The 26,376-nt window shown below is 32.7% G+C and overlaps 1 protein-coding gene across 1 annotated transcript; it reads left to right on the plus strand.

The window, feature by feature from the left end:
- On the plus strand, positions 1-1,396 carry LOC136208236 (putative F-box protein At1g65770). Its single transcript, XM_065999031.1, has one exon. The coding sequence runs from the start codon at positions 107-109 to the stop codon at positions 1,274-1,276; it is 1,170 nt and encodes a 389-aa protein (XP_065855103.1). The 5' UTR covers positions 1-106; the 3' UTR covers positions 1,277-1,396.
- Positions 1,397-26,376: the final 24,980 nt, after the last annotated feature.

Genomic DNA, 26,376 nt, shown 5'->3' on the forward strand with positions numbered 1-26,376 from the left:
CTTTAGTTCAACCTTTCAACTTCATAAACTAATCCTCCAACTTCCACTGCTGACTCACACAACACAAATCAAGCAACTTTATCTACAACTGCAACGGCAAACACCAATGTCTGATGAAGCCGCCGACCGCCGATGGGCATACCTTCCCATCGAACTACTCCAAATCATCGGGAAACACCTCGATCGTCCCGTCGATGTTTTCCGATTCCGAGCTGTTTGCACTTCATGGCGATCCTCTATTCCTCAATCTTTCAACAAATCCAATCTCATCCTTTTCAAACTTCCTCGCCCTATCCCCGTCGAAGCTTTCTTATCGCCGGTCACTTTCTGTCGTCTCGAATTCGCCACCGATGAAGTCCAGAACAAATCTCGGTCTTACTCAACAACATCTCCGAATCGCACCTGCTTGACCAAGGTAGAGCAGTCAATTAACGGCGAAATCCAGCTTCTAATCCCACTCTCCAACCGCCACATACGGCTATCTCCGGGTACGCATCCAAAAACGCTGAATTCATTAAACTTCCGGTTAATCGAATTAACTAGAGGCTGTAACTTTAAACTCGCAAACGGCCGTCCAGTTTTAGGAATTAATAAAGTTGTTCGATTTTGTAACAAAAACAGTTTCCTTTCTATCTTTCACGAAGGGAAATTAGGTTATTATAAAATTGGGGATGAGAATTGGACTCTGTTAGATGAATTGAATTTCAATTACGATGATATCATACTCTACAAAGGACAATTCTATGTTGTTGATAGAACTGGAACGGTATACTGGATTGATTCATCATTGAACATGATTCAATACTCTCCGCGGTTGTACGGCTGCGGTGACCGGAAGAACCTGGTGGAATCTGGCGGAGATTTATACATTGTTGACAGGTATTTTGATGGGGAAAGGAGGAAATGGGAAGATAATCAGGAAGGTGAATTATACAATCGATTTCATGAATCTTTTCGTGTTAGAAATTTCCCCAAATGTAGAGCGAAGAGCGTTGATGTGAAAGTTTATAAGCTGGATGAAGAATGGGGGACATGGGTGGATGTGAAATCTTTGGGAGATAGAGTTTTTGTGATCGGAAATGAATGCTGTTTCTCAGATTCTGTTGATGAGTTTGGGAATTGTGTGTATTTTACTGATCCGTATGATGAAGATGTGAGAGGAGAAATCGGTGGTTACGAAGCTAGTGTTTTCCGGTTGGCTGATCGGACCATTGGTAAAGCAATCAATTTTCATGGCTTTTCTCAGATTTTGTGGCCTCATCTTCTTCCCTCATGATGATGAATGAATCCGAGCGGAGAAAGATTCCAAGATTATGGTCTGTTTGGGAATGAGCTGTTAGCTGATTGATAATAGCGATTTGTGCAAAAAAAAAAAAAAAAAAAAAAAAACGAATAAGGGCATTAATTTTGCCGCAGGAGAAGAGTGAGTCTATCTATTAGGGTTAAAAAAATCCATTAATTTCAATATTGAGCTTTTTCCAAATTAGCGTTTTCATTCCAAAACTCTCTCCCAAACTTTTCTCCACCAAACACTCCAATTAGCGGTTTCAGTGGTCAAACCTCTAAAATTGGTCAAAACCGCTATTTTTATCCCAAAACGCTCTTTACCAAACAGGGCTATGTGAATATTCTGCATTATAAAGGTGAAAAAAGAATATGTATTTTACTTTTATTTTTAAATAGACTTCTTCTTCGTAAATTGGGTTGGATTGGATTGGATCCGGGTTTAACAACCTCAATAAAACCTTTATAAAATATTAATGTTGGAACGTGAAATAATTTATAGAGATATTAATTAATTAATAAATTATTAATTATTAATTTATAGAGCGATGAAGTTAAGGATGATTTGGTACCGTTGGAACCAATAATAAGGAAGGAAACAATTATAACATGAACCACTTTTTATAAAAAACAATTGTTGCAATTTGACAAGGATACGCCGAAACTATTATAGCATCAATCACTTTTTACAATTTTTTTTGTTACAATTTAACAAGGTACACAAGAATTTTTGAATGCTGGGAGAATAATTAGATATAAAATTCAACTAAGAAAAAACAAAGTACTATAGAGTCATATTTTTGCTAAATTATCCTAAGTATGTATATATCTATATATATTCCGCATATGTATTTGAGAAATTACTCATTTTTTGAACTGGTCCAAGTCGGGACCAGAAGAAATTATTATTTTAAAGAGATTATTAATTTATCGGGTATTAATTTATGAACGTTTTACTTTATATAAAAATGCTTAATCCAAACTCAGTCTATTGTTGATAAGGTAAGCGTCGGTTTGGTTCGCTTACTCACAGAATCGAAATGTTAGTTAATCGAATCGAAACGAAATGCATTTCATTTTAGGGGTCGAAACTAATTGGCAACCGAATATTATATAACCAAATTTTTTTCGGTTCGGTTACCAATTGAATAACCAAATTATATAAATTTATGATTTAAATGTCTAACTTTCAAAGCCAGAAAATATATTTATTTATGAAAATGTTTCTTACATATGAGAGATTTATGGCTAATGGTTAGTTTCTTACAAGTAAAAATAAGTAAAAATAGTGAATGAGCTTAAAATTAAAATGCAATTGGTGATAGGTATATAGCTTTTTTTTTTTTTAATTTTTTATCAACATATAGCTTTATTTATTTTACTCAATATAAAAAACAGAATTATAATTTTTTTTTAATTTATATTTGAACTTCAGTTTGGTTTCAGTTAAATTGATATTTTTACGGAATAATCGATTATCAAATTAAGTCATATTTTTACGGAATAACAAAAATTGATAACCAATATTTTTCACGGAATAATCGAACCATAGAGAAAAAAAAATACTCTTAACGTTTAAAATGATGAAATTTTATCCTTAAATTTGGCACACTGGAGCATTTTTACTCCTAAGATTGACAAGTTATGGTCAATTTCTGACATCTATAAAAAAACACTGATATTCTCTTGTATTCTACACCAGTTGCATATCAATTAGTTTTCATTTTTTTTACGGTTTTTTGTAATTTAATAAAAGAAGTGGAGATTAATATTTTTAAATTCAACGAAATATTTAGTTTTTTAATTGTTGTTTGTTCAACTCGTATAGAAAATAGTACTACCTCCGTTTCATATTACATGTCTTTCTAGAGACTCTTTTTTGTTTCATTATACATGTCATTTTATATGATCAATACATGTTAAGTCATTTTTTTTCCTACTATAAAACGAGGATTTATAAAAATTAATTAAAATAATGGACTTATTATAGAATAAATAAATAGTGGAATCAATAAATAAGTGACAACAGTGTCTTTTCTCTAATATCCTTAATTTCTATACAACTCGCTAAAACGACATGTAATATGAAACAGATGGAGTATAATTTTTTAATTTTTTACTTATATATACACACGTATGTAGTCTTTTATTCCTGAACAATTAAATGACGCACATATGCTATATAAATGACAAAACTTATGAGTGAGAAAACAGTTTGATGAACATCTCTCAAATTGACCAAACTTATCAACGTTAAGATTTTACACTGTTTTAAACTTTAGGAGTAAAATTACTCTTAACTATCAACATTATAGATATTGAAATAATTTACTCTTTCTTTCCACTAAGTCATGTTTACCACATTCAGATCATGTATTGAATGATTTCTCCACTTTCCATCATGGATTGACTCTGACACTTTCTAATTTTTCTACTTTTTAATTGACTCACAAAATTCACGTTAAAATATTAAATGACCTCTTGGTTCCCATAGGTTTACCTTAAGGCAATGTACATGAATTTTCACATACACCTTATGAAATAACTTGTTCTGTTTGGATAGAAGGTAATGTAAGTGATGATTTAATAATGTAATTATATTTGGTTTGATGGTAAAGTAAGGTAAGGTTATATATAAAATTACTCTTGTATCCTTTCGTTTGTCTAAATAAAATAAAGGGATAAGGTGCAAAAATACGAGTAACGTTTGCAGTCAGGAGTAATTTTACCTTTAACGTCTAAAATAGTCCAATTTTACCATAATATTGGTAGTCAAGAGCAATTTTACCTCTAATTTTTACTATTAACTCTAACCAAAAGGCTAAAAACTTTAGGAAAAAACCACTAAGACAATATATATCTATTTCCAAAAAAAAAAAAAGACAATATATATCTAATGTAATTTTGTTAAATAATAATTAAATGCCATAGGAATAATAAACCAAATCAACTTATGCAATAAAGAAATTAAATAATGTAATAAAAAAATAAGAATATATATATATATAATAATTTATCAGTCTCTATCTTTTTACCTAACACACTGTTTGGTTCTTCTATTTTGAAAAACTCATTATAAAGTTTATGTTTTTTTTTATCAATATTAACTATTTGGTCCATTTGTCTAGTTTTTTTAGATTCTTAACCGAACATATTTTAACTTTTAGAACAGTCATAATAAATACAAAATGGTTATGTCACTATATTGTTTTCTGTCTGTTTGTTTATTTCAAATATTACACTGTTAAAAATCTAAAAAAAAATAGACAGAAGGATCCAAGAGTTAATATTGATAAAATATAGGGATCTTATAATGTGTTTTTCAAAATAGAAAGACTAAACAATGTGTTAAGTAAAAGAAAGGGACTAACGAATTATTTACCTAAAAGAAAAAGTTAAATTACATGATTTTTATTTATGAAAATTACATTTAATTTATATATATATATATATATATATATTTATTTATAGGTTACAATTTGTTAAATTGATATGCTTTTGGATTTGTTAGTATGTTTATATTTTTATTCTTATCTTGAGCTCATCAATTTTTTGTGTTATAAGCTCATTTTTAGAGTGCACTTCTTGGTGAGGTTCTAATTGCTTATTGGGCTGGGCTTGCAAAGTCTGGGTCCGGTTCCAATTTATTGGGCTGAGCTTCCGACTGTACATAAAATCTAAGTTCAGCCCAAAACAATTAATATTTTTATATTTTATGTGTAGTTATGTATTTTGTTTAGGAAAACCACACAAATAAACTTTGGCCCTGTTTGGGAATTAGCTGTTAGCTGTTGGCCCTATTTGGTAAAGAGCGTTTTGGGATAAAAAGAGCAGTTTTGACCAATTTTAGAGGTTTAACCACTGAAACCGCTGATTGGAGTGTTTGGTGGAGAGAGGTTTGGGAGAGAGTTTTGGGATGAAAACGCTAATTTAGAAAAAGCTCTTAAAAGGAGCTTTTTCAATTAGCGTTTTGGAATATTAAAATTAATGGACTTCTTTAACCCTAATAGATAGACTCCCTCTTCTCCTGCGCCAAAATTAATGCCCTTATTCGTCTTTTTGCACAAACCACTATTATCAATCAGCTAATTTTTACCAAACAGGTCTACATAAACAGCTAGTCAAATCAGCTAGTCAAATCAGCTAATGTAATCAGCTAACAGCTAATGTAATCAGCTAACAGCTAATGTAATCAGCTAACAGCTGATTCCCAAACAGGGCCGTTAGCTGATTACATTAGCTGTTAGCTGATTACATTAGCTGATTTGACTAGCTGTTTGTGTAGACCTGTTTGGTAAAAATTAGCTGATTGATAATAGCGGTTTGTACAAAAGACCAATAAGGGCATTTCTTTAGGACCTGCAAACTAAAAGTAGGGTTAAAGAAGTTCATTAATTTTAATATTGCAAAACGCTAATTGAAAAAGCTCCTAAAAGGAGCTTTTCTAAATTAGCGTTTTCATCCCAAAACTCTCTCCCAAACCTCTCTCCACCAAACACTCCAATTAGCGGTTTCAGTGGTCAAACCGCTAAAGTTAGTCAAAACCGCTCTTTTTATCCCAAAACGCTATTTACCAAACAGGACCTGTCATTTTAGCGCTTTTCAAACATAAACTATGTATTTTAAAAGTTAACAAATATGTATTTTGAAATTGATTCCATTAACCAATAGGGTCTAAAAAGACTAACAGTGATAACAAAAATCAAAATCAAAGGGTCATATAAAATATTAAACCTTACCCAATTTTGACACCTCACATTTTCTCTTTCTCTCATATCTTTCTACTGTACTCTCTCCCAAGCCATCTTCAAGGTCTCAACATGGAATAAGAAAATGGCTGAAACTGGTAAAACTAAACTTCATCTTTCTCCTCCTCAATAAGAGAAAAAAAAAACTTATTTTGTTACAACTTGAATCCAAAATAAACAATTGCAGCTCAACAGTGCTTGAAAGATGATCCTAGGTTTTAACCTCACTGCAAAGTCATTTACTTCTCATCAATGCTGCATTTTAATCATTTTGAAAGGGAAACAGATAAACGAATTAAAGAAGATGATGTATTTGATTTTTATTTTTTATTTTGAGATTTATTTGTGATAATTAGATAATAAGATAGTTAATTTATAAAAATAAATAAATATAAGGACAAAATTAACTCTTTTCCTTTTGACTCTTGACTTTTTTTTTTAACACCGTTAGTTAATTTGGACTGTGTTTGCTGATGGAATGAACTTCAAGGTACATGTTTACCAACTTTTAAACCACACAGTCTATGTTTGAAAATGACTCAAAATACAAAGTTTATTTTTGTATTTTCTCTAAAAAATGAAAACAAATTAAAGAAACTAATAGGAAATTAAAGATTAATTCGAATATGATGTCAAAATTAGAGAAACTAGGGTTATCGGGTGATTGAGGAGGAGAAAGATGGCATAGGGTTTTTCAGTTTCTCCCATTTTCTTAATCTAAGCATAGAGCTTGACGATGGCTTGGAAAAGAGAACAATAGAGAGATGTTGAGAGAAAGAGAAAAAGTGGGGTTCCAGTTGGGGATTGGACGGTTTAGTATTTTAAAATATAATAAATTATAAAATACTAAACTGTCATTTTTCTTGAACACTGCCTATACATCCGTAGTGCTCATCTGAACCCTGGTTCACCTTTAGATCCAAGTTTATTAGGATCATATGGTAGAGATGCAAATCGTCCTAAGGCTTAAATTTAATAAGTTTAGATCTAATGGTGAATGACCAAATTCATTTGGTCATTAAGGATTCATGATAGAGATCATGCTATTGATGTGGGCCTTTTGAAAGACCCAGCCCATGAACCAAGACATCTAAGAGTATATTCTCACAGAAAGAAGAATAACAGAGAATAACAGATCAGATTGTGGAATGAATGGGAAGAAGTGTTTATTAATCCGAAAGAGAAAAGGAAAGGTTACAAGATAGGCTAAGCCTCCACAGGAATGGAATTCCCTCTCTACAATATCGTAGAGCCCTGCAAACAATGCAAAAAGCCCTGCAAACAATGCAGAAAGACAATAAAAAACAGTCTATCTCTCCCCTCTCAAAACCCCAGCTAAATACCCACAAAGGAATAACAAAATGCATAACTAACTTTGCCACCTCACTCCCCAAATCCCTAGGTGTAACTGACTAAGAATAACATTCCTCAATTACCCTTCAACATTCTTCTTTCTGCGAGAATATACTCTTAGATGTCTTGGTTCATGGGCTGGGTCTTTCAAAAGGCTCACATCAATAGCATGATCTCTATCAGTTCATGTGAGCACTACTGGCCCACACATTAACTATATAGTAATACCAAAATTAAATTACTCTAAGTTACTGAATTGGGTGAAACACGACCAAAACCAACAAAAATACAAACTTTTATTATGTATAAGTGTCTGAAATTGGATGAAAATGCTTGAATATGGTCAAAAGTGACTGAAATTTGATGAAATTGACCGAAAGTCGCTGAAAGTGATTGGAATTTGATGAAATTGGTTGAAGTGAATGAAATTTACAGAAATTGACTAAAACTGGCTTGGTACCTATATTAACAATAATATTATTATAAAAAAAAGCAACTTAGGAGCAATTTGATAAAATGAAAGCTCTGTTTGTTTGAGGGAAAATATTCTGCAGGAAAATATTTTTCCAATTTTTCAATGTTTGTTTGAGCAGGAAAATAAGTCAAATGAAAATAAATGGTAAGTCAATGAAAAAGAATGAAGCAATAATAACAAAAATATGATGAACATAATATGTTGTCTTTTCTGAACTATTTGTATCTCATTCTTTCTTGTTTCCTTGATTGGAAGGTCATTGAGACTTATCTACACCGGAATTAGGCGGAGCGAGATTTCTAGGGTGCATCTTTTATTTCAGTTACAATTTAGAGATTTGGGATAAATTATATATGTGGTGTACAATATTTAGAAAAATTATCACAATTAATATAAAATTACTTTTATACTCTTTATAATATCATCTTCTTCAACCTCAATCATTATTTTCTTTCTACTCCATTTTCAAAAATTATTTCTTTCTCTTCAACCTTCATCCTTATTTTCCCATGTATGTAATTTACCCATGTTTCACATTTTAGTATACAATCTTCAATTTTACAGATAAAACTGTACAACATTTTGGTGAGCTCTTAGGCCAACAATAGTCAAACCGTCATGTCATCACTTTTCAACTTCTAAAAAAAGGTCACTAACTAAACACCTAAAACTCTCTCTTTTGAAGTGAAAAGGAAAAAGGAACATAAAAAGGAGCAACCAAACACCCCCTTAATCTATTCTCTCTTTTACCTTTCTTCTTCCTTATATATTTATTTCTCTTCAATTATTCTTCTTTCTCTCTTTTCAACCCAAGGTGACCCTGATTTCTTCCAACTTCCAAAACCAAGATTTCTTCAACCTAAAGTTTGAAGTGAAAATTCACAAACTTTGGAATTTCAAAACGTAAGGAAATAGTTGGGAAAAAATCAACAGTGAGTGAAACGTCAATTACAAATTTCAGCAACAGTAGGTAAAGAAAAATATGACACATTCATAGAAGGAAAATTCCATTCATCGAAACAAAACAGTGAAAAAAGGGGAAAAAATCGAGATAAATCCATGAGACGAACAAGATTGTTGTAAGGTCCGATCCACGACCGGCTTTACCATAAAGCAATTAAAGCAAGTACTTTAAACCTCATATTTTTTTTAATTAAAATAAAATTTTAATAATTCATAAGAAAATCAACATATAAATAACTCAAAACAATAACTTCCTATATAATAAAGACTCACATTTAAGTAAAAAATCTTTTAATTTATGTACTTATTATAAATTATTTAGCACTTTCGCTTTTTAGGATAAATGTTACTACCTCCGTTTCATATTACATGTCTTTTTAGGGATTAATTTTTGTTCCATATTACATGACATTTTATATGATCAGTACACGTTCAATCATCTTTTTTTCTGATATAAAACACGGGTTTACAGAAATTAATTAGAATAATGGACTTATTATATAATAAATAATTTTTGGAATCAATAAATAAGGGACAACAATGTCTTTTTTTCGATATCCTTAATTTCTATACAACTCTCTAAAAAGACGTGTAATATGAAACGGAGGGAGTAACATTTATTTGAAAGTTATAAGCATGATTTCTTAACCTCTTTATTTTTTTTTGTCTATCTGTTATAACAATATTGGCCTCTTTATTTTTTTTGGTTACCGCCTCTTTATTTTTTTTACCCGTTATAACTTACAACAATGCAATATCTAAAAAAGAAGAGCACTTTACTTGAAGAAATTAATTACGAAAGTTTAATTAAGGAATTTACATCTAAAGCGTTTGAACAGTTCAACAACGTAATATCTACGAGAGAATACTTACTCTAACAAAGAACTATTATCAATCTCCAGCTTGGATGCTCGTCTTGCCTTCTACTAATATCAACATCCATCCTTTTAATTTTGGCTTAATGCATATATACATCCTTAAATTTGGCAAGTTTTGCCTATTGACACTCTGAACTTTTTAAATAACCTATCACACACTTATAGTTGGCTTTAAAAACCTATCACACAACTATATATTAAAATCCTATAACACACCTAAAGTTGGCTCATTTAGACCTCCTGCATACAAAATTGTTGATATGTTATCTTTGACGTATGAGATGACATACAGAACGAACTAATACGCTTTTCTTTTTTCTATAGCATGCACAACGACCTCGTCTGTCAAAGATAACAGATCAAGATTTTGTGTGCAAGAGGTCCGAATGAACCAACTTTAGGTGTGTGATAGGTTTTAAAACCAACTATAGGTCTATGGTAGGTTTTTAATGCCAACTATAAGTGTGTAATAGATTATTTAAAAAGTTCAGAGTGCCAATAGACAAAACTTATCAAATTTAAGGGTGTAAATATGCATTAAGCCTTTTAATTTTTGTATTATCTTAATTGTTGTGAATGTTCCTCTTGTTGTTGATTTTATTTTTGAATGCAGTGTCAAAGTAATTGCATTAGGTGGGATTACCGGGATCTTTGTTCTTCTTCCAGTTAATTTTGTATTATCTGGATTGTTATGAGTTTTCGGTTATTCGGCCGGTAATCGAACCGAACCAAAAATTTTCGGGTTAATAATATTCGATGACCAATCTTATTTGGTTCAGTTCGGTTATGAAAATAGATCAAACTTCAATTCGGTTAACCAACAGTTCGGTTGGGTTAGTAACCAAACCGAACCAATGTTCAATCTTAACTACGATGATGATAGAAAGTGAGTGGGAGGAAGTGAGAAGATGAAGAGAGAGGAGGGAAAGTTAGGGCCTTTTTGGTTCAGCTATTAGCTAATAGCTGTTGCGGTTGCTGTTAGCTGTTTGCAGTTGCAGTAAGCTTTTAGCTGTTTATTATTAGCGGTTTAATTACTAGTGTTTGGTAAAATTATTGAACTATTGCTGTTCGGATTTAAAATGTCTTAAATAGATATGTTTTAAATTAATCAACGATGAAATTATAAAAAGGAAAATGTGAAAAAATGCCCATAAAATTGCTTTTGGCTACCAATATTAAAGGTATAATTGTATAATTTTAGACGTTAAGTGTAAGATTGCTCCGAGCTACAAATGTTAGGGTATTTTTGCACCTTATCCTATTATAAAATAAAAAATGTGTTACACAAATTAATAAAAATAATCTATATAAAAATTAAAAAATTTATCGAACGCAATAAAACCTTGTTTTCCCGGTAAGTATGTTGTAGAAATATAAATATTATTAAAGAATAAACATATTTTGTGGAAATAAAAAGGATAATTTTATCAATAACATATAACTACAGATGGCTCTTGCCTTAAGGATGGCAAAATTACTGCAGGTGGAGTCTTGAGAGACGATGGGGGTGTCTGGCTGTCTGGTTTTGCTCAAAATGTTGGCTTGGGTTCGTCCTTTTTGGCTGAGCTTTGGGGCATTTTTTCTGGCCTTATTCTTGCTAAAAGACTGGGGGTGGATAAGTTGCTTGTTGAATCTGATAATCAGGAGGCTATCAAAATGATTTCCGATAATCAAGCTATTTGCTTAAAAAGCCAAAATTTAATTAAAGATATTAAGAGAATCAGTTCTTCCTTTGGGTCCATCAAGTTCAGCCATATATTTAGAGAGCAGAACAGGGTGACGGATCGTCTGGCGGCGGCTGGTCATGAAGAGAGGTGGGGGGTCACAACTTACTCTTCTACTCTTGACTTCCTTTCTTCGCTCCTTCTGGATGATGTGGTGTGAGTTAGCTTTCCTAGGCTAATCCTGGGCTAGGCTTTTTTTCCTGTTTTTGTTTTTTTTCTTTCCTGTTCCTACCAAAAAAAATAAAATAACATATAACGACAAACAACTATTTATGAAAAACTCAAAATATGAGCTTTTCATGAAACACTCCAAAACGCTGCAGTTTTCAGAGAAAATGCTAAGCGCTGCGGTTATATAAACATAACCAAACGTTATATTTCATGCGGTTTGGAGTGAAACGCTAAATGCTCATCCGAAAAACTGAAACAAACACCCTCTTAGTAAAATTGTAAAAAGACAAGATAAAAAATGTCTTTTTATATTAAGCGGACCCCATTTTTTCCTTTTAAAGAGATGAAAAGCGACAATGTGACGTTTGACTAGAGTTGACGGGTCACAATTGCTGGCTGTAAATTTTGATAGGAAGTCACCAAAAAGTAGTATAGTTTGTGTGTAAAATTAAAAGTTGTACAAACATAATAAATGTTATACATTACGTACATAATTTATCCCTAAAAATTCATTCTAAATGGTCATATCATAACCTTGTATTTTATTAAGGAATCCATTGAAATAAAAACTTAACTTTATAGTTAAAACACAACAATATCTTTTATATTAATATTTGACATTCTCCAAACACGTAAATGCATTTGAATTTTAGCAATTCTATATGATCCAGCGTCGCCCTTTTTATTTCGGAGGCAACAAAATTTCGGATGCTACAAAGCATCCAAATAGCGTAGCAATGCTTGTGTGATGTGGAATGGTGATGTGGCGAATATAGGATTGGTTGGCTGAGGGCAGATTTTGTACGTGCATGTGTAAACTTTTTTATTTTTACTAAATCGAATTTGTTCTAATTTCTTTTTTTTTTGTACATATACATGTTATAATTTGAGTGGTGAAGAACCATTTTTTAAGTATCAATGTAAAACTTCTCAAAATTAAGTTATATCTAAAATTTTTAATGCGTAAAAAAATTGTGTTCAATAAAAAAATTTGGATTTAGGGAAAAAAAATAAAAATTTAGATTTGAGAGGGTCTAACAGGCAAAAAAAATTAGAAATTTGGATTTAGTAGGGGCCTAATAGGCAAAAAAAAAAATTGATTTAGGAAGGGCCTAACACTTCTTGGGTCATCTTGGGGGTGTTAAACCAGCACACCATTAATATTTTTTGGAGATAGGGGCCGGAACCGTCCCTGGTCAGGCCAATTTATCAAATACTCGATCAAAGTTTTAGATCAAATGCTCAATTTATCAAATATCTAATCAAATCAGCAATTTAACACCCTAATCTTTAAATTTTGTGGAGATAAAGGAGTCAGAACTACCCCTAGTCATGATGGTTCCGACGACTGGAGGGGTTCGGGCCCCGCCCCCTTTATATGAACAAATGTGTAATATATAGGAGCAGACTGCTGCTTGTTATGCTACTAGAGATGGAATATATAATGATGTGTGAATGGGTAAAAAAAAAAATACTCTTGTTAAAGTGGATTGCTAAATATTGCCCCCATTTTATTTAACACCGTCTCTATTTGGACTTTTTTTTTGTCTTTCTCATAATTTTGATAAAAAACTGAAAATTCTCTCTCCAAAATCACAAACTCAAACAACAATAATTGAAATTATGAAAATAATTGATGCGTCAAACCCCAAAAATGGATGATTACGAGACGGAAGCATTAAAATTTACATTTTTTATCAAAGAAATCATTCAAATAATGCATATTTTTCTCCAAAATCACAAATCCGAATAGCAATAATTGAAATTATGAAAATAATTGATGCGTGAGAACCCGAAAACCCCGAAAATGGATGATTACGAGTCGGAAACATTAAAATTTACGTTTTTTTTATCAAAGAAATAATGAAAATCATGCATAATTTTTTTGTAATGATTTTACATTTTTTGTCATAAAAAAGTGGCTGATTTTGCATTTTGGCGTCATTTTTTTTATCATAGGCGGGCAAGACATCCGCCTGGCCATAGGCCAGGCGGTTGTTTTGCCCGTCGAAGGTAAAATCAAAAAATTCTCTCAAAAAATATAAATTTTCAGTTTTGACAAAAATTTATGAAAAAAGTAAAATTATCCAATAGAAGGTGATAACTAGTAATTTGGAGACGATAAATAACAACGTCCTTATTAAATCGGCTAACAGAGATAAATGTTGCGGTTATATAGGGTTTTATCATTGAAAAAATGATAAGAATATTCTAACTTGTTTGTGTCGGGATTAACTTCTCAGAGGACTTCATATATCTATACTATATATAATTACGGAAGCAGGGAGAAATGAGAAGAAGTGTTTTAGAGGTCTTTTTGATGAGTTGTCAACGTAGTAAAAAATCAGATTAAAAATATTTAATTAATTAAAAATAACAAATTTATATTTATAATATATTAAATAATTACTAGCCTATTAATTAAAATAATAAAAGAAAGCAAGAGTTACGGGAAGATGAAAAAACACAAAGCAAAGGAAATCCAAAAGTCACAAATAAACTTCTATATAAAGCATGATACATAGTATTCCACCATTATATTCATTGGTCATGATAGATAGTATTATATTTCTGAAGGTAAATATTCGATTTTTTTCATATGTTGTAGCTATTTTGTTCTCAATTATGTTGTTGTTTTATTTTTATTAAACAATAGTTGTTATAGTTTCATCTTTCAGATTCATTTCTGTTGTTACCCAGGTCATATACATCTCGCTATCTTATCCATGTTTTCTTTTTTATTTGTCTTTTTTTTTCAAACTGATAGCTTCAATTGAAGAAATCCGACAGAAATAGAAGATGCATGAACAACTAAAACCGGAAAACACAAAAGTGTCAAAAATTACAAGAAATTCTTATGTTTCTCAAGGTAATTATTCGATTTTTTTTTTCATATGTTGTAGTTATTTTTGTTCTCAATTGTGTTGTTGTTTTCTTTTTATTAAACAATAGTTGTTATAGTTTCATTTTTCAGAGATGAAATTCCATTTCTGTCGTTACCCAGGTTCCACACCTCTCGCTACCTTATCCATGTTTTCTTTTTTATTTGTCTTTTTTTTTTTCAAAATGACCAAAATAAAGATTTTGTAAATTTGTATTCTTTTTTAGTATATGTTGCTAGGTGTTATCGTTTCGATTGCTAACTCTTAACTAAATTTAGATTTTTGGCTTTATATGAACTCAATTTTTGGCTTTCTCAATTGTGCTGTTGTTTTATTTTTATTAAACAATTGTTGTTATAGTTTCATCTTTCAGAGATGAAATTCCATTTCTGTCATTATCCAGATTCCATACCTCTCGCTACCTTATCCATGTTTTCTTTTTTATTTATTTATTTTTCAAAATGACTAAAATAAAGATTTTGTATATTTGCATTCTTTTTTAGTATATGTTCCTAGGTGTTATCGTTTTGATTGTTAACTCTAACTAAAATTTAGATTTTCGGCTTTTTATGAACTCAATTTTTAGTTTTAATTGAAGTCAGATTAATTTTTCTAATTCGGAACATGTTGAAATCCACTCATTTTTTTAGTTTGAGTTTAGCTAATTGATATGGATTGTATTTTTTATTTTTATGCATTTTGGTACAAATAGATATAAAGTTTCACACGATAGTTATTCATTGAAGTTTGAGACATATTAAATAAAATATTAAAGAGATATTGGAATATTATACTTACAATGAAGTTTATTTCAATATAAATTATGTTATATTATTATTATTATTATTATCAAGAAGTTATTTTTTTCTCAATTTTCTAGACAATGAGATTGTAAGCGTCTAATACGATTGATAAGATATTTATTCTTGAAGAATGTGGATTATGCTAGATACGAATTCAAAATCAAGGTAAATAAAAATAAATTTTGATGCTCAAAATCCTAAAAATGTACATTAATTATGGATATTGAGATAATTGCTTTTACAACGTTGACTTATATAATTTTTAACTATTATATTATGGTTCGTACAAAATTATTAGTATTTCAAGAGTTTTTAACAGATGAAAATGAAATATGATCATAGGACAAATTATTGAAAAATATTAATTAAAAAAATATTATTATTCGAATCTCTTCAAATTCTCAAATGTTGAGCATAATGATTCTAATTAATATAATTAATTTCACATATTAATTATAAAACGTTTTTTTTGTACTGAGTGGTTACAATTGCGATTTAATTCTATTTAACTAAAATTAATTTATGGACTTAATACTTCATTAAGAAAAAATAAAATGTTTAAGTAATGGGCAAAAAAATATTTTCACTCTCCTCTTTATACACTTATGTCTCGACATTCTCTCTTATTTAAAGAAAAAAAAAACCCGAGAGGAAGATGGTTCTCTCCTAATTATCTTTTTCGTCCCTTCATTTTTTTTTCAATTCTTTTGTTTGTTTTTCTTACTTACGAAATTCAAGAATATATAATTATTAGAAAATATTAATGAAGTCAAATAAGTGATATCTGCGAGTATGGCTGATATTCTATATAGTGAAAGAATGGAGAACAAATTGATCGAATGTCTTGATGAGATATTACGAGATGAAAATAGGAGAAATCATCATCTTAAACTGATTCAATTAGATATATTGGATTATTGTAGCAGAATGAATAATTGAATTCAAATACTTGGTGATCATGAAATTCCATCAACCAAAATAATTATCATCAAGATGAATTTGTGACTAATTCTTACGAATTTTATTTTTTTTTATATGTAACATATTGAATTGATAAAAATTTCTTCATATGCAACATTAGAAAAGTATTGATTGTAATAGTTTATAGAATAATATATTGATGTTGCTTCCATTTTAACATAGATTGTAATTCTTTTGTATCGTAGATATAATATTTAATTTTAATTGTAGTTTAATTCAATTTTTATTTAACCTATATTGTAATTCTTTTGTATCGTAAATATAATATTTAATTTTAATTATAGTTTAATTCAATTTTTGGTTTTTTTATTATATTTTAATATATTTCTTAATTAATCTGCTATTTTATTATTATTGTTTCACAGAATATTTGGAATATGAAAATGTATTAAAATTCCTAAAAGTACAAATCATTGAATTTTGTAAAAATAAATAAATCATTCATCTTTAGTTAAAATTCTATAAAAAAGTAGTCAATTATTTTTAAAATTAATTTAATTTGAATTATTATTAAAAAAATATATATTAGGTGTCTTCTATGGTTACTTATTTTTAAATATACATAATATAAATTTTTTTTCATAGCATGATATAAAATTATTTAAAAGTAAATATGTCAATTTATTTATTTATCTAAATTATATAAAAGTTTCATATCCCGTGCATCGCACGGGTTTTCGACTAGTTTTTTCATAAAGCCGCAGATTACTTCATTATTCTACTCACATAGAAGAGCGTTTTTTTACAATAATTCCTAAATAGTATGTTTATATCTTTAATTTTCAAATTTAGAATAATAACAAACATTATTTTACGATTCTTTGGCAATTCTTTATCTCGTGTTCTTGAGTCAGCTTTTTTTTTAGTAATAATCTCACTATAGTTAATTTCTTAGAACAAATTAATAATCTCACTATAATTAATTTCTACATATTATTGAGGGTGTTAAACCAGCCCGCTATCAATTTTGTCACGGGTAAATTACATCTATTGCCACTGAATTTTACTCATTTTAATATTGTGGCTATTGAACTTTATTTTTTTTAACACCGGTGATCACTGAACTTTAACTAATTCCTCAAAATGACCGGTAACGATTTCAAAATGATGAAACCACATTTTTTATTTTCTAAAATCACATTTTTTGGAGCTTTCTCTCTCTACAAATTCATTCTCTCTCCTAACCAAAAAACATCTAAATGACCTCAAAACAAAAATTTCAAGAATTAAAGTTCCTTAGAATACCATTAACTCCTCAAATTTTTTATTTTGAGGCCGTCAACGACCGTTTTGAGACGTTGAGTGGCCACCGATATTAAAAAGTGTAATGTTCAATGACTATACTGTTAAGAATTGAAGTTAAATGAGCGCAATGTTAAATGGATAAAGTTCAGTGGTCATGTGTGTAATTTACCCATTTTGTCACATCATACTGAGAAAAATTAAAGAAATAAAGCAAAAGAATCTAACATAATGCAACTTTTAGATTTTGATGCAGTATTTTAAGTTAATTTATTGGAGAAAAACTAATATTTATTCATAGGCATACAATATAATACTAGAAATATATAATTTTTATGAAACATTAACACATCATACTTTTGGAGTACACATACACCATATGCAACTGCATATTACTATTATATTATTATTAATGGGTCTTGAAGTTTTGAGTGATTCACCGTTAGATGTAGGCTGATTAAAATTTTAAAGTAGAAATTCAAAGTATCCTAAGTCTTAGATTTAATCAGCCAACATTTAACGGTGAATGACCAAATTCACATGGTCATCAGGGTCCATGTGAAAAATACTGATACATCTATATAGGTAATTTCTTTGTCACTGAATCCATCGCTCGATTTTCTCCAAAACAACACAACATCATCGTTTTTAAGAAAGAAAAATTGTTTTTCTTCTTCCTCATTCTACTGTTTTATTTTCTTAATTTTTTTCTTCCGCCTGTGAGGGTCACTTGGTGGCATTTACAGCCGGTCCCAAGCCCGGACAAAGGAGGAGGGTTGCAGTAGGTTTGTGGCGGCCAGCGTAAAACTTAGCCACATCTTATGACATGAACCATAATATGAATATCGTGGGGGCGTTCCCTACTCAGCGACGCGCTGCACTTCTTAGACCCGGGTGTAGTGAAAAATATGCAAGGGTTGCTAGGTCGTCGCCTTGAAGCGGCGCGCCACCCCAGGACTCGGGGGTAGTGTCAAATATGCAAGGGTTGCGGGTAAATAAGCTAGTCCATGGTAATGGTAGGGGTAGGGGTAATAGGTTACGCTTTGGGACATGGAACATAGGCTCTTTGACAGAAAAATTAGCTGAAATTGTAGATGTTATGAAGAGGAGGAGAATAAATATAATGTGCCTACAAGAAACCAAGTGGGTTGGAGCCAAGGCTAGAGAGATAGCTCATTGGGGTTATAAACTGTGGTACTCAGGAAAGGATACGAGTAGAAATGGAGTAGGTATTCTTATTAATAGGGAGTATATTGATGATGTAGTAGTGGTGTCTAGGAAGAGCGATAGAATTATGAGTGTTAAGCTTGTGATAGGAGATGAGGTTGTGAATGTCATAAGTGCATATGCGCCACAAATAGGATTAGATGTCTCTATAATACAAACATTTTGGGAGAACTTGGAGGAAGTGGTGCAACAGGTTCCTAGCGATGAAAAGATGGTACTAGGTGGTGATCTCAATGGACACGTAGGTTCTAGGCGAGATGGGTTTGAGAGTGTTCATGGAGGGTATGGTTTTGGAGATAAAAATGAAGCAGGAAATGATATCTTGGAATTCGCATCAGCCTATGACTTGAGTACCATGAACACATGGTTTATGAAAAGAACATCCCACTTAGTGACTTATCGGAGTGGCGGTAATGCGAGCCAAATTGACTTCTTCCTGGTAAGGAGTGCTTAGAGAAAGAGTTATATTGATTGTAAGGTGATCCCTGGTGAGAGTACGACAACCCAACATAGAGTAGTGGTGCTTGATTTTCGAAGTAGGAGATGTATGAGAAAACGAACACCACAAGTGGAGACTAAGATTAAGTGGTGGAAACTGCAAGGGGAGAATCAACAAAAATTTGTGGATGAGATGGCCAAAAAAGATATTTGGACTTGTAATATGGATTTAGATATAGATTCGATATGGACTAAGATGGAGCATAGTATAAGGGAAGTAGCGAAGGAAGTTCTAGGGGAATCTAAAGGTAGTATGCCACCAGGTAAGGACACATCTTGGTGGACAGAAGAAGTACGACAAGCAGTAAAGAGTAAACGAGAATCCTATAAAATATTAGGGAAGTGCAGGAGTGATGAGAACTACAAAAAGTACAAAGAGGCTAAAAGGGAAGTAAAGAAGGTCATACGAGATGCTAGAGCAAAGGTGAATCGGGATTTGTACACAAGATTGGATACGAAGGAAGGGGAAAGAGACATATATAGAATTGCTCGGATGAAAGATAGGAAGACGCGAGATCTCAGAAAAGTTAAATGTGTGAAGGATGTGGACCAAAAAGTCCTAGTTGGAGATAAGGATATCAAGGAATGATGGAGGTCCTAGTTTGATAACTTATTTAATAGAGAGCGCGGACAAGAGGTTGGAGATATAAGTATCCCTCATGATATGATAAATCGTGAATGCATGCGGAGAATTCAAAAGGGTGAAGTCAAAATGGCATTAAATAAGATGAGATTGAAGAAAGCAGTAGGACCTGATGGCATCCCTATTGAGATTTGGAGATGTTTGGGAGAGAGGAATCGAATGGTTGACGACGTTCTTCAACAAAATTTGGAGAAACAATAAGATGCCATCCGAATGGAGGGAAAGTATTCTAATCCCGTTGTATAAGAACAAAGGCGATGTCCAAGATTGTGCCAACTATCGAGGAATCAAATTAATGAGTCACACTATGAAACTGTGGGAGCGAGTGATCGGACAAAGGCTAAGGAGGACGGTGAAGATCTCGGAAAATCAGTTTGGCTTTATGCCGGGAAGATCAACTATGGAAGCCATCCACCTAATGAGACAATTAATGGAGCACTATCGAAATAAGAAGAAAGACTTGCATATGGTTTTCATTGACTTGGAGAAGGCATATGATAAGGTACCAAGGGAAGTACTTTGGTGGGCCCTACTAAGGAAAGGCATTTCGCGGAAATATGTTGACATCATAAAGGACATGTATGAGGGAGCATGCACGAGTGTACGCACCAGAGTTGGGAAGACTGAAGAGTTCCCTATTACGGTTGGAGTGCATCAAGGTTCTGCACTAAGCCCTTTTCTTTTTGCCATCATTATGGATGAACTAACGAGTTCACTTCAAGATGGTATACCATGGTGCATGTTGTTTGCAGATGATATTATATTGGTTGATGAGACAAAAGAAGGCGTGGAGAGGAAGTTGGAACTATGGAGACAAACTTTAGAATCTAGACGCTTTAAGCTGAGCCGAAGTAAGACAGAATATTTGGAGTGTAAGTTTAGCGGCGATAGAAGTAGGGAGGTAGGGACAATCACACTAGATGAGAGAGTTGTTCAGGCATCAGATTGCTTTCGGTATTTAGGATCTATTATCCAAACGGATGGAGAAGTAGATGGAGATGTTGCTCATAGGATTAAATCTGGTTGGGCGAAGTGGAAGAGTGTTACGGGTTTCTTTTGTGACCCCGGCATGCCAAATATATTAAAGGGAAAATTCTACCGCACGACAATCAGACCAGCACTGTTATATGGTACGGAGTGTTGGGCAGTGAAACACTATCACACTCATATGATGTCGGTGGCGGAGATGCGTATGTTGAGATGGATGTGTGGTCATACGAGAAAGGATCGGGTGAGTAATGAAATAATTAGGACAAAAGTAGGGGTTACATCTATTGAGAATAAAATGAGGGAAAACCGACTAAGGTGGTTTGGCCATGTAAGACGAAGAGCGCTTGATGCGCTGGTTAGGAGGACTGAAGAGTGGCAAAGGGATGTATTGGTGAGGGGTAGGGAAAGACCTAAGAAAACTTGGAGGAGGGTGATCGAGAGTGATATGAGTGTATTGGGGATTGAGGAAAATATGGTAGTGGATAGGAAAGAGTGGAGGGAGAGAATTTGTGTCGCTGACACGACTTGATTTCACGGTTTTATATGATGGTTCATGTTAGCCGACCCCGAATTATTTCGGGACTAAGGCTTTGTTGTTGTTGTTGTTGTTTATTTTAGTTGGTTTCATATATTTTACTCTGATCCAATACCATGTAGATATTGTTTGCTTTAACCCAAATCCAACACATTGAGCCTCACGGATTTAAAACGCGTCTGCATGTATTGGATTCACACCTTACTAATAAGCCCCATTCAATTCCTCTCCATTTTCGATGTGAGATTCAGTTCATTCATGCTCTCATCGCCATCCCTTAGGGCCGCTTCTTGCTCAGTGACGCCACCCACTCCGGACCGGATTGTTACAGGCCCACCAGCTTCTACCTGGTTTTTCCCCGAACCACACATCGTACGTGGAGAGTCGGTTCTGATACCAATTGTAACACTTTGGTCCAATACAATGTAGATATTATCTGCTTTGGTCCAAATCCAACACATTGGGACTCACAACTTTAAAACGCGTCTGCATGTAATGGATTCACGCACCTTACTAATAAGCCCCAATCACTCCCTCTCCATTTTCGATGTGGGATTCAATTCATTTTTGCTCCCATCGCGATCTCTTAGAACCGCTCCTTGCTCAGGCCTTCTACCCCAACGCCACCTACTCCGGACCGGGTCGTTACAGAGATGTATGTCTTTTCTCTGTTGTTTGTGTTTGTTATACCTCTATTAGTTTGTTTTGCTCTTTATAGTTTTTTTCTTATCTGCGTAGATCACGTATTAGACATAGTATATACTTTTGTAAGGTTTTATTTCTTATTTTTTCAGGTTTTATTTGTACTTTTTTTTATATATATGATATGATGTATGCTTTATATATATATATATATATATATATATATATATATTGATAACAACCCAAATTATTCTTGAATAAGGAATAAGGGAAAATTAATAGAGATAATGACAAACCATTATTTCTTCTAAAAGAGATATTTATGCATGATTAATGTGGAATTAATGATAATTAATGCAGGGGTGAATATGCAAATAATGAGGAAAAGGAAGGAGTTTCTAGTATTATGCCACACCACGTGGACCATGGCGAGATACACCATAACGAGATACGCCCGATGAGAGCGAGTAATGGAGACCCGCCATTGTTCTCAAGGAGAGCGTACATACGCCTTGACGGATCCAACAATACCAAAAGGCGCCTTTATTACCATCCATGAATGGGAATAAATACAATTAAATGGCAATTAATAGCCATTAAAGGAGAATAAAGACTTGACTGTTCGAATACCTCAACTCTGAGGGTTTTAATGATAAATGCTGGGATTAATGGAGAATTGATAGCAATCAAAGATGAGTAATGGCACAACTCTTCACCTGCTTCCCCATTAACGCTGAAGGTTACAGAAACCTATATAAATACCCCAGCTTCTTAGGATCAAAGGTACACTTACTAATTCTCTACTTTTGTGCTTACAGTTTATTCTCAGAAATATTACTGACTTTGGCATCGGAGTGTCCCCGGCCGATCCCAACGGCGCCTCACAGGGAAGTGCTCCGATCAAAGATTTTTCCCAAGTTATCAATTGGTGCGGTGAAGGTGGATCTCTAACAAACAGAAGATCACAAAATCTCGATTGTATAGAGTTTCACAAATAACAAAACAATGGAGTCAACGGAATAGAAATCACAATCTCAAACCTTGGCTCAATCAGTACAAATAAATCTATCCAAAGATAGGGTTCTCTATATATTGGTGAGAAAGAGTTTTCTACATCAAATCTGGAATTTTATGATAAATCAGATAAGTTTCCTCCCATTTCTTATTCCATTTTAAATTAAAGAAAATTGAGATCCCTCACCCTTATAAAGTGCTATGAATATCATTACATGTTATTATGATAAATCTAATAAATTGTGAAAGATAAAGTCATAGACACAAATCTTTCATTAAATCTTGCATGCTCAATATGCCTTATATTTTTATGCATGACAAGTGTAACATGCCATTATCATTGAATTAGTACAAGATGCATGTATAAGATCCGTAATCTTGGAATTTTATAAAAAATTCATCCATTCAATGTGATTTTATCACTTAATATTAAGATATCATAAAAGGCTCGTGTAATTACAGATGTTTTAGGTCTGACCAGTCTTTTGGATGAACATGCATATAACTATTAGAAGAAATTACAAAAAAAATCATATTTGGTTTTTCTTGTACAATTCACCATCTATGTATGACTTTTCTCATATATAGTACTTTTAATATCAGAAATTCATATTTTTTAATATTGTTTTGTCAAACAGTTATTTCATCCCCTCTTTTATAAGGATGTGTTTATTAATATAAAAAATGTTTATCTGACATTGTTAGAATTTCTGTTACCAACACAAGAGACTTGAAAATATTGAGTCTATTTGTAATTATCATGTAATTGTGCCTAACTATTAAGGCCATTATGGGCTGATAAATTACCAAATTGGATAAACAAAACTTTCATGTCCTGAGCTAACTACAAAATGGTGCAAGTGTCGGTTTCGGATCAGAACATTAATTTATGCAAAATTCTTAGGATATACATGAGAATTCCTTAAAGGTTGGAGGATTGTATATGAAGGTAGGTGATAGTGGATTTTGAGTAATTTTCCTTACACTCCAAATTGGAGGAGAATCATGGTACATGTATTTTTCTTTCCAAATTACCCTTTCTCTTTTATTTTATTCGTACAAATGAAATGATATAAGAGTAATTTTATATATACCTATATTATTAAATCATCACTTACCTTTCTTTAATTACACCTCATTCAAATGAGGCTTTAATGATCTCTGAATGCTATTAATGTATGGATGCACAATATTAATTACAAATAAATAGCAACTATGTAAGATATCATACCCAATGTAAAATGTCATAACTTTTATGACGTTTAAAATAAATATGCTATCTTGGATATTAATGCGCATTGAAATACAAAAGGACATTATTCTTAAACCATTCTCATTATGGTTATTTATTAAGAATTCATTATGATATTCATGTGCAGTAGCAATCTTTATGGTTATGACCGTTATACGTGATATTATTATTAAAACAAGCACGATTAAAATTCTATTATGAATTTGTTTGACATATAATATTTACTCGGTTTTATCCTTTGACTAAGTTCATTCTAGAGGCAGTGACCAACGTGAAGGAATTATTAAGTTGATTCCAAGATGAATTAAAAATTCCATAAAGAGAATTGCATCATACATGATATTTGCCAACAAGGCAAATGCAAACATTCTTTTGCTATGAAGTATGTTCTATGGATCAAGCCATTGATCCCCAAGGTAAGTGAATATAGCTTTTATGACTTACCACAATCTTTTAATAATGGACAGAGTATGCCCCACTTCTGGAGTTCTTTCAGTGCTAACCCACAGGTACAAGGGAGTTGCTAATACTACAACCAGTGCAAACACTGATATGAAAAATAAAGCTTAATCCAAAGAAGTGTATATGCAGAGTCACTTCAGAAAAATTCCTTGACTATGTCATTGGCCAAAAAAGAGTTAGAGCAAATCCAGATAAAATAAAAGCCTTGCGAGGAAAAAGGTGAAAAGAGCGCCTAAATGAAAACCCCACAATGGGTGAGAAAGATCCAGAGGTTGAACGGGCGGATCATCATACTAGAAAGATTGTCAACAAGCATATCAAGGTATAAAACAATTCCTAGCAGAACCACCCTTGATGAGCAGACCAATCTGAAGGGGAGACCTGCATTTGTATCAATCTGTCATGGATAAAGCTATATGCACCGTGGTTATTCAAGAAGAAGAAGGTCAGCAGTTCTCCATCTATTATGTTAGCAAAATGTTGAAGGATACGGAGGCAAGATATTCGAAGCTAGATAAAATGGCTCCCACGGTTGTGACAACATCCATCCGCGTTAAACCATAGCTCCAAGCATAACCTCAACATGATCGATATCAAGATCAAGAGCCGGATTTACCATCACGATTCAACATTGAACACACGGATGATGAGATTGAAAGACGAGGGCATACCGCTCTATATAGACAAGAGAACAATGCAGAAAGGTACGCCATCAAGTTAACATGAATTCGCCATTCACAGCACAGATCTTGGGGTACGAAGCGGACAGAATGTTTAAAGCTTCCAACTTGCCACAATATAAAAGAAAAGATTCAATATAAGCGGGACATTACATATCCCGAACCCAAAGGAGGGGAGCATGTAACCGTTGGAAGAAATGCCAAAGCGTACTACATGTTGGCCACCACACTGAAGCTTGCTGGGAGCTGGCAAACTAGATATCTTTGTCCAGAATAACAAATAACAAGATGACAAGCAGAAGACAGATCCCAAAAATAAATTGAAAAGTGTCATTAATGTCATAGCAGATGGACCAGTGTATCAGCCACCCGTGGAAAAAGCAAAAATATCCGCTCTGGATAAAACATCCCTCCATTGCTCCTTTTGCAGAAACAGGTCCAGTAATCTCTCCACATGCAGATGCATTGGTAGTAACAATGGCGATTCAAGGATGGGAGATAAAATAAAGCGAGTAAACTCGCAATGTCATCACCAAAGGTGCATTCGCCAAACTAAAGGTTGATCCGATCCAAATAGAAACAACCATTGTTGACATCATTAGAGTGACAGGTCACACTATCCAGACCAAGGGCCAGAGGTTGCAGCCCTAATTTCCATCCGTCGTCTGACAATGTACATTCCCACCAGCAAAGGAGGAGTAATGATTAGCGGGAACCAAAAGGTGGCTAAAGAGACTTATACTCGGCGTCACTATCAATCCGCCCACAATCCAAAGAGGACGAAGGTGAGAAATATTAACTTGTCACTACAGCTTTGGGCGACACAGAAATGCTCCTTATTGCTGATGGAAAGCGGGTGCGGATCGCCAAAGGATTAAAACTTGAGATCAAAGAGGATGTTAAAAAAGTTCTCATTGAGTCTGAAAGCG

This window comes from Euphorbia lathyris, chromosome 10 (genome assembly GCF_963576675.1).
Source record: "Euphorbia lathyris chromosome 10, ddEupLath1.1, whole genome shotgun sequence".
NCBI classification, from domain to species: Eukaryota; Viridiplantae; Streptophyta; class Magnoliopsida; order Malpighiales; family Euphorbiaceae; genus Euphorbia; species Euphorbia lathyris.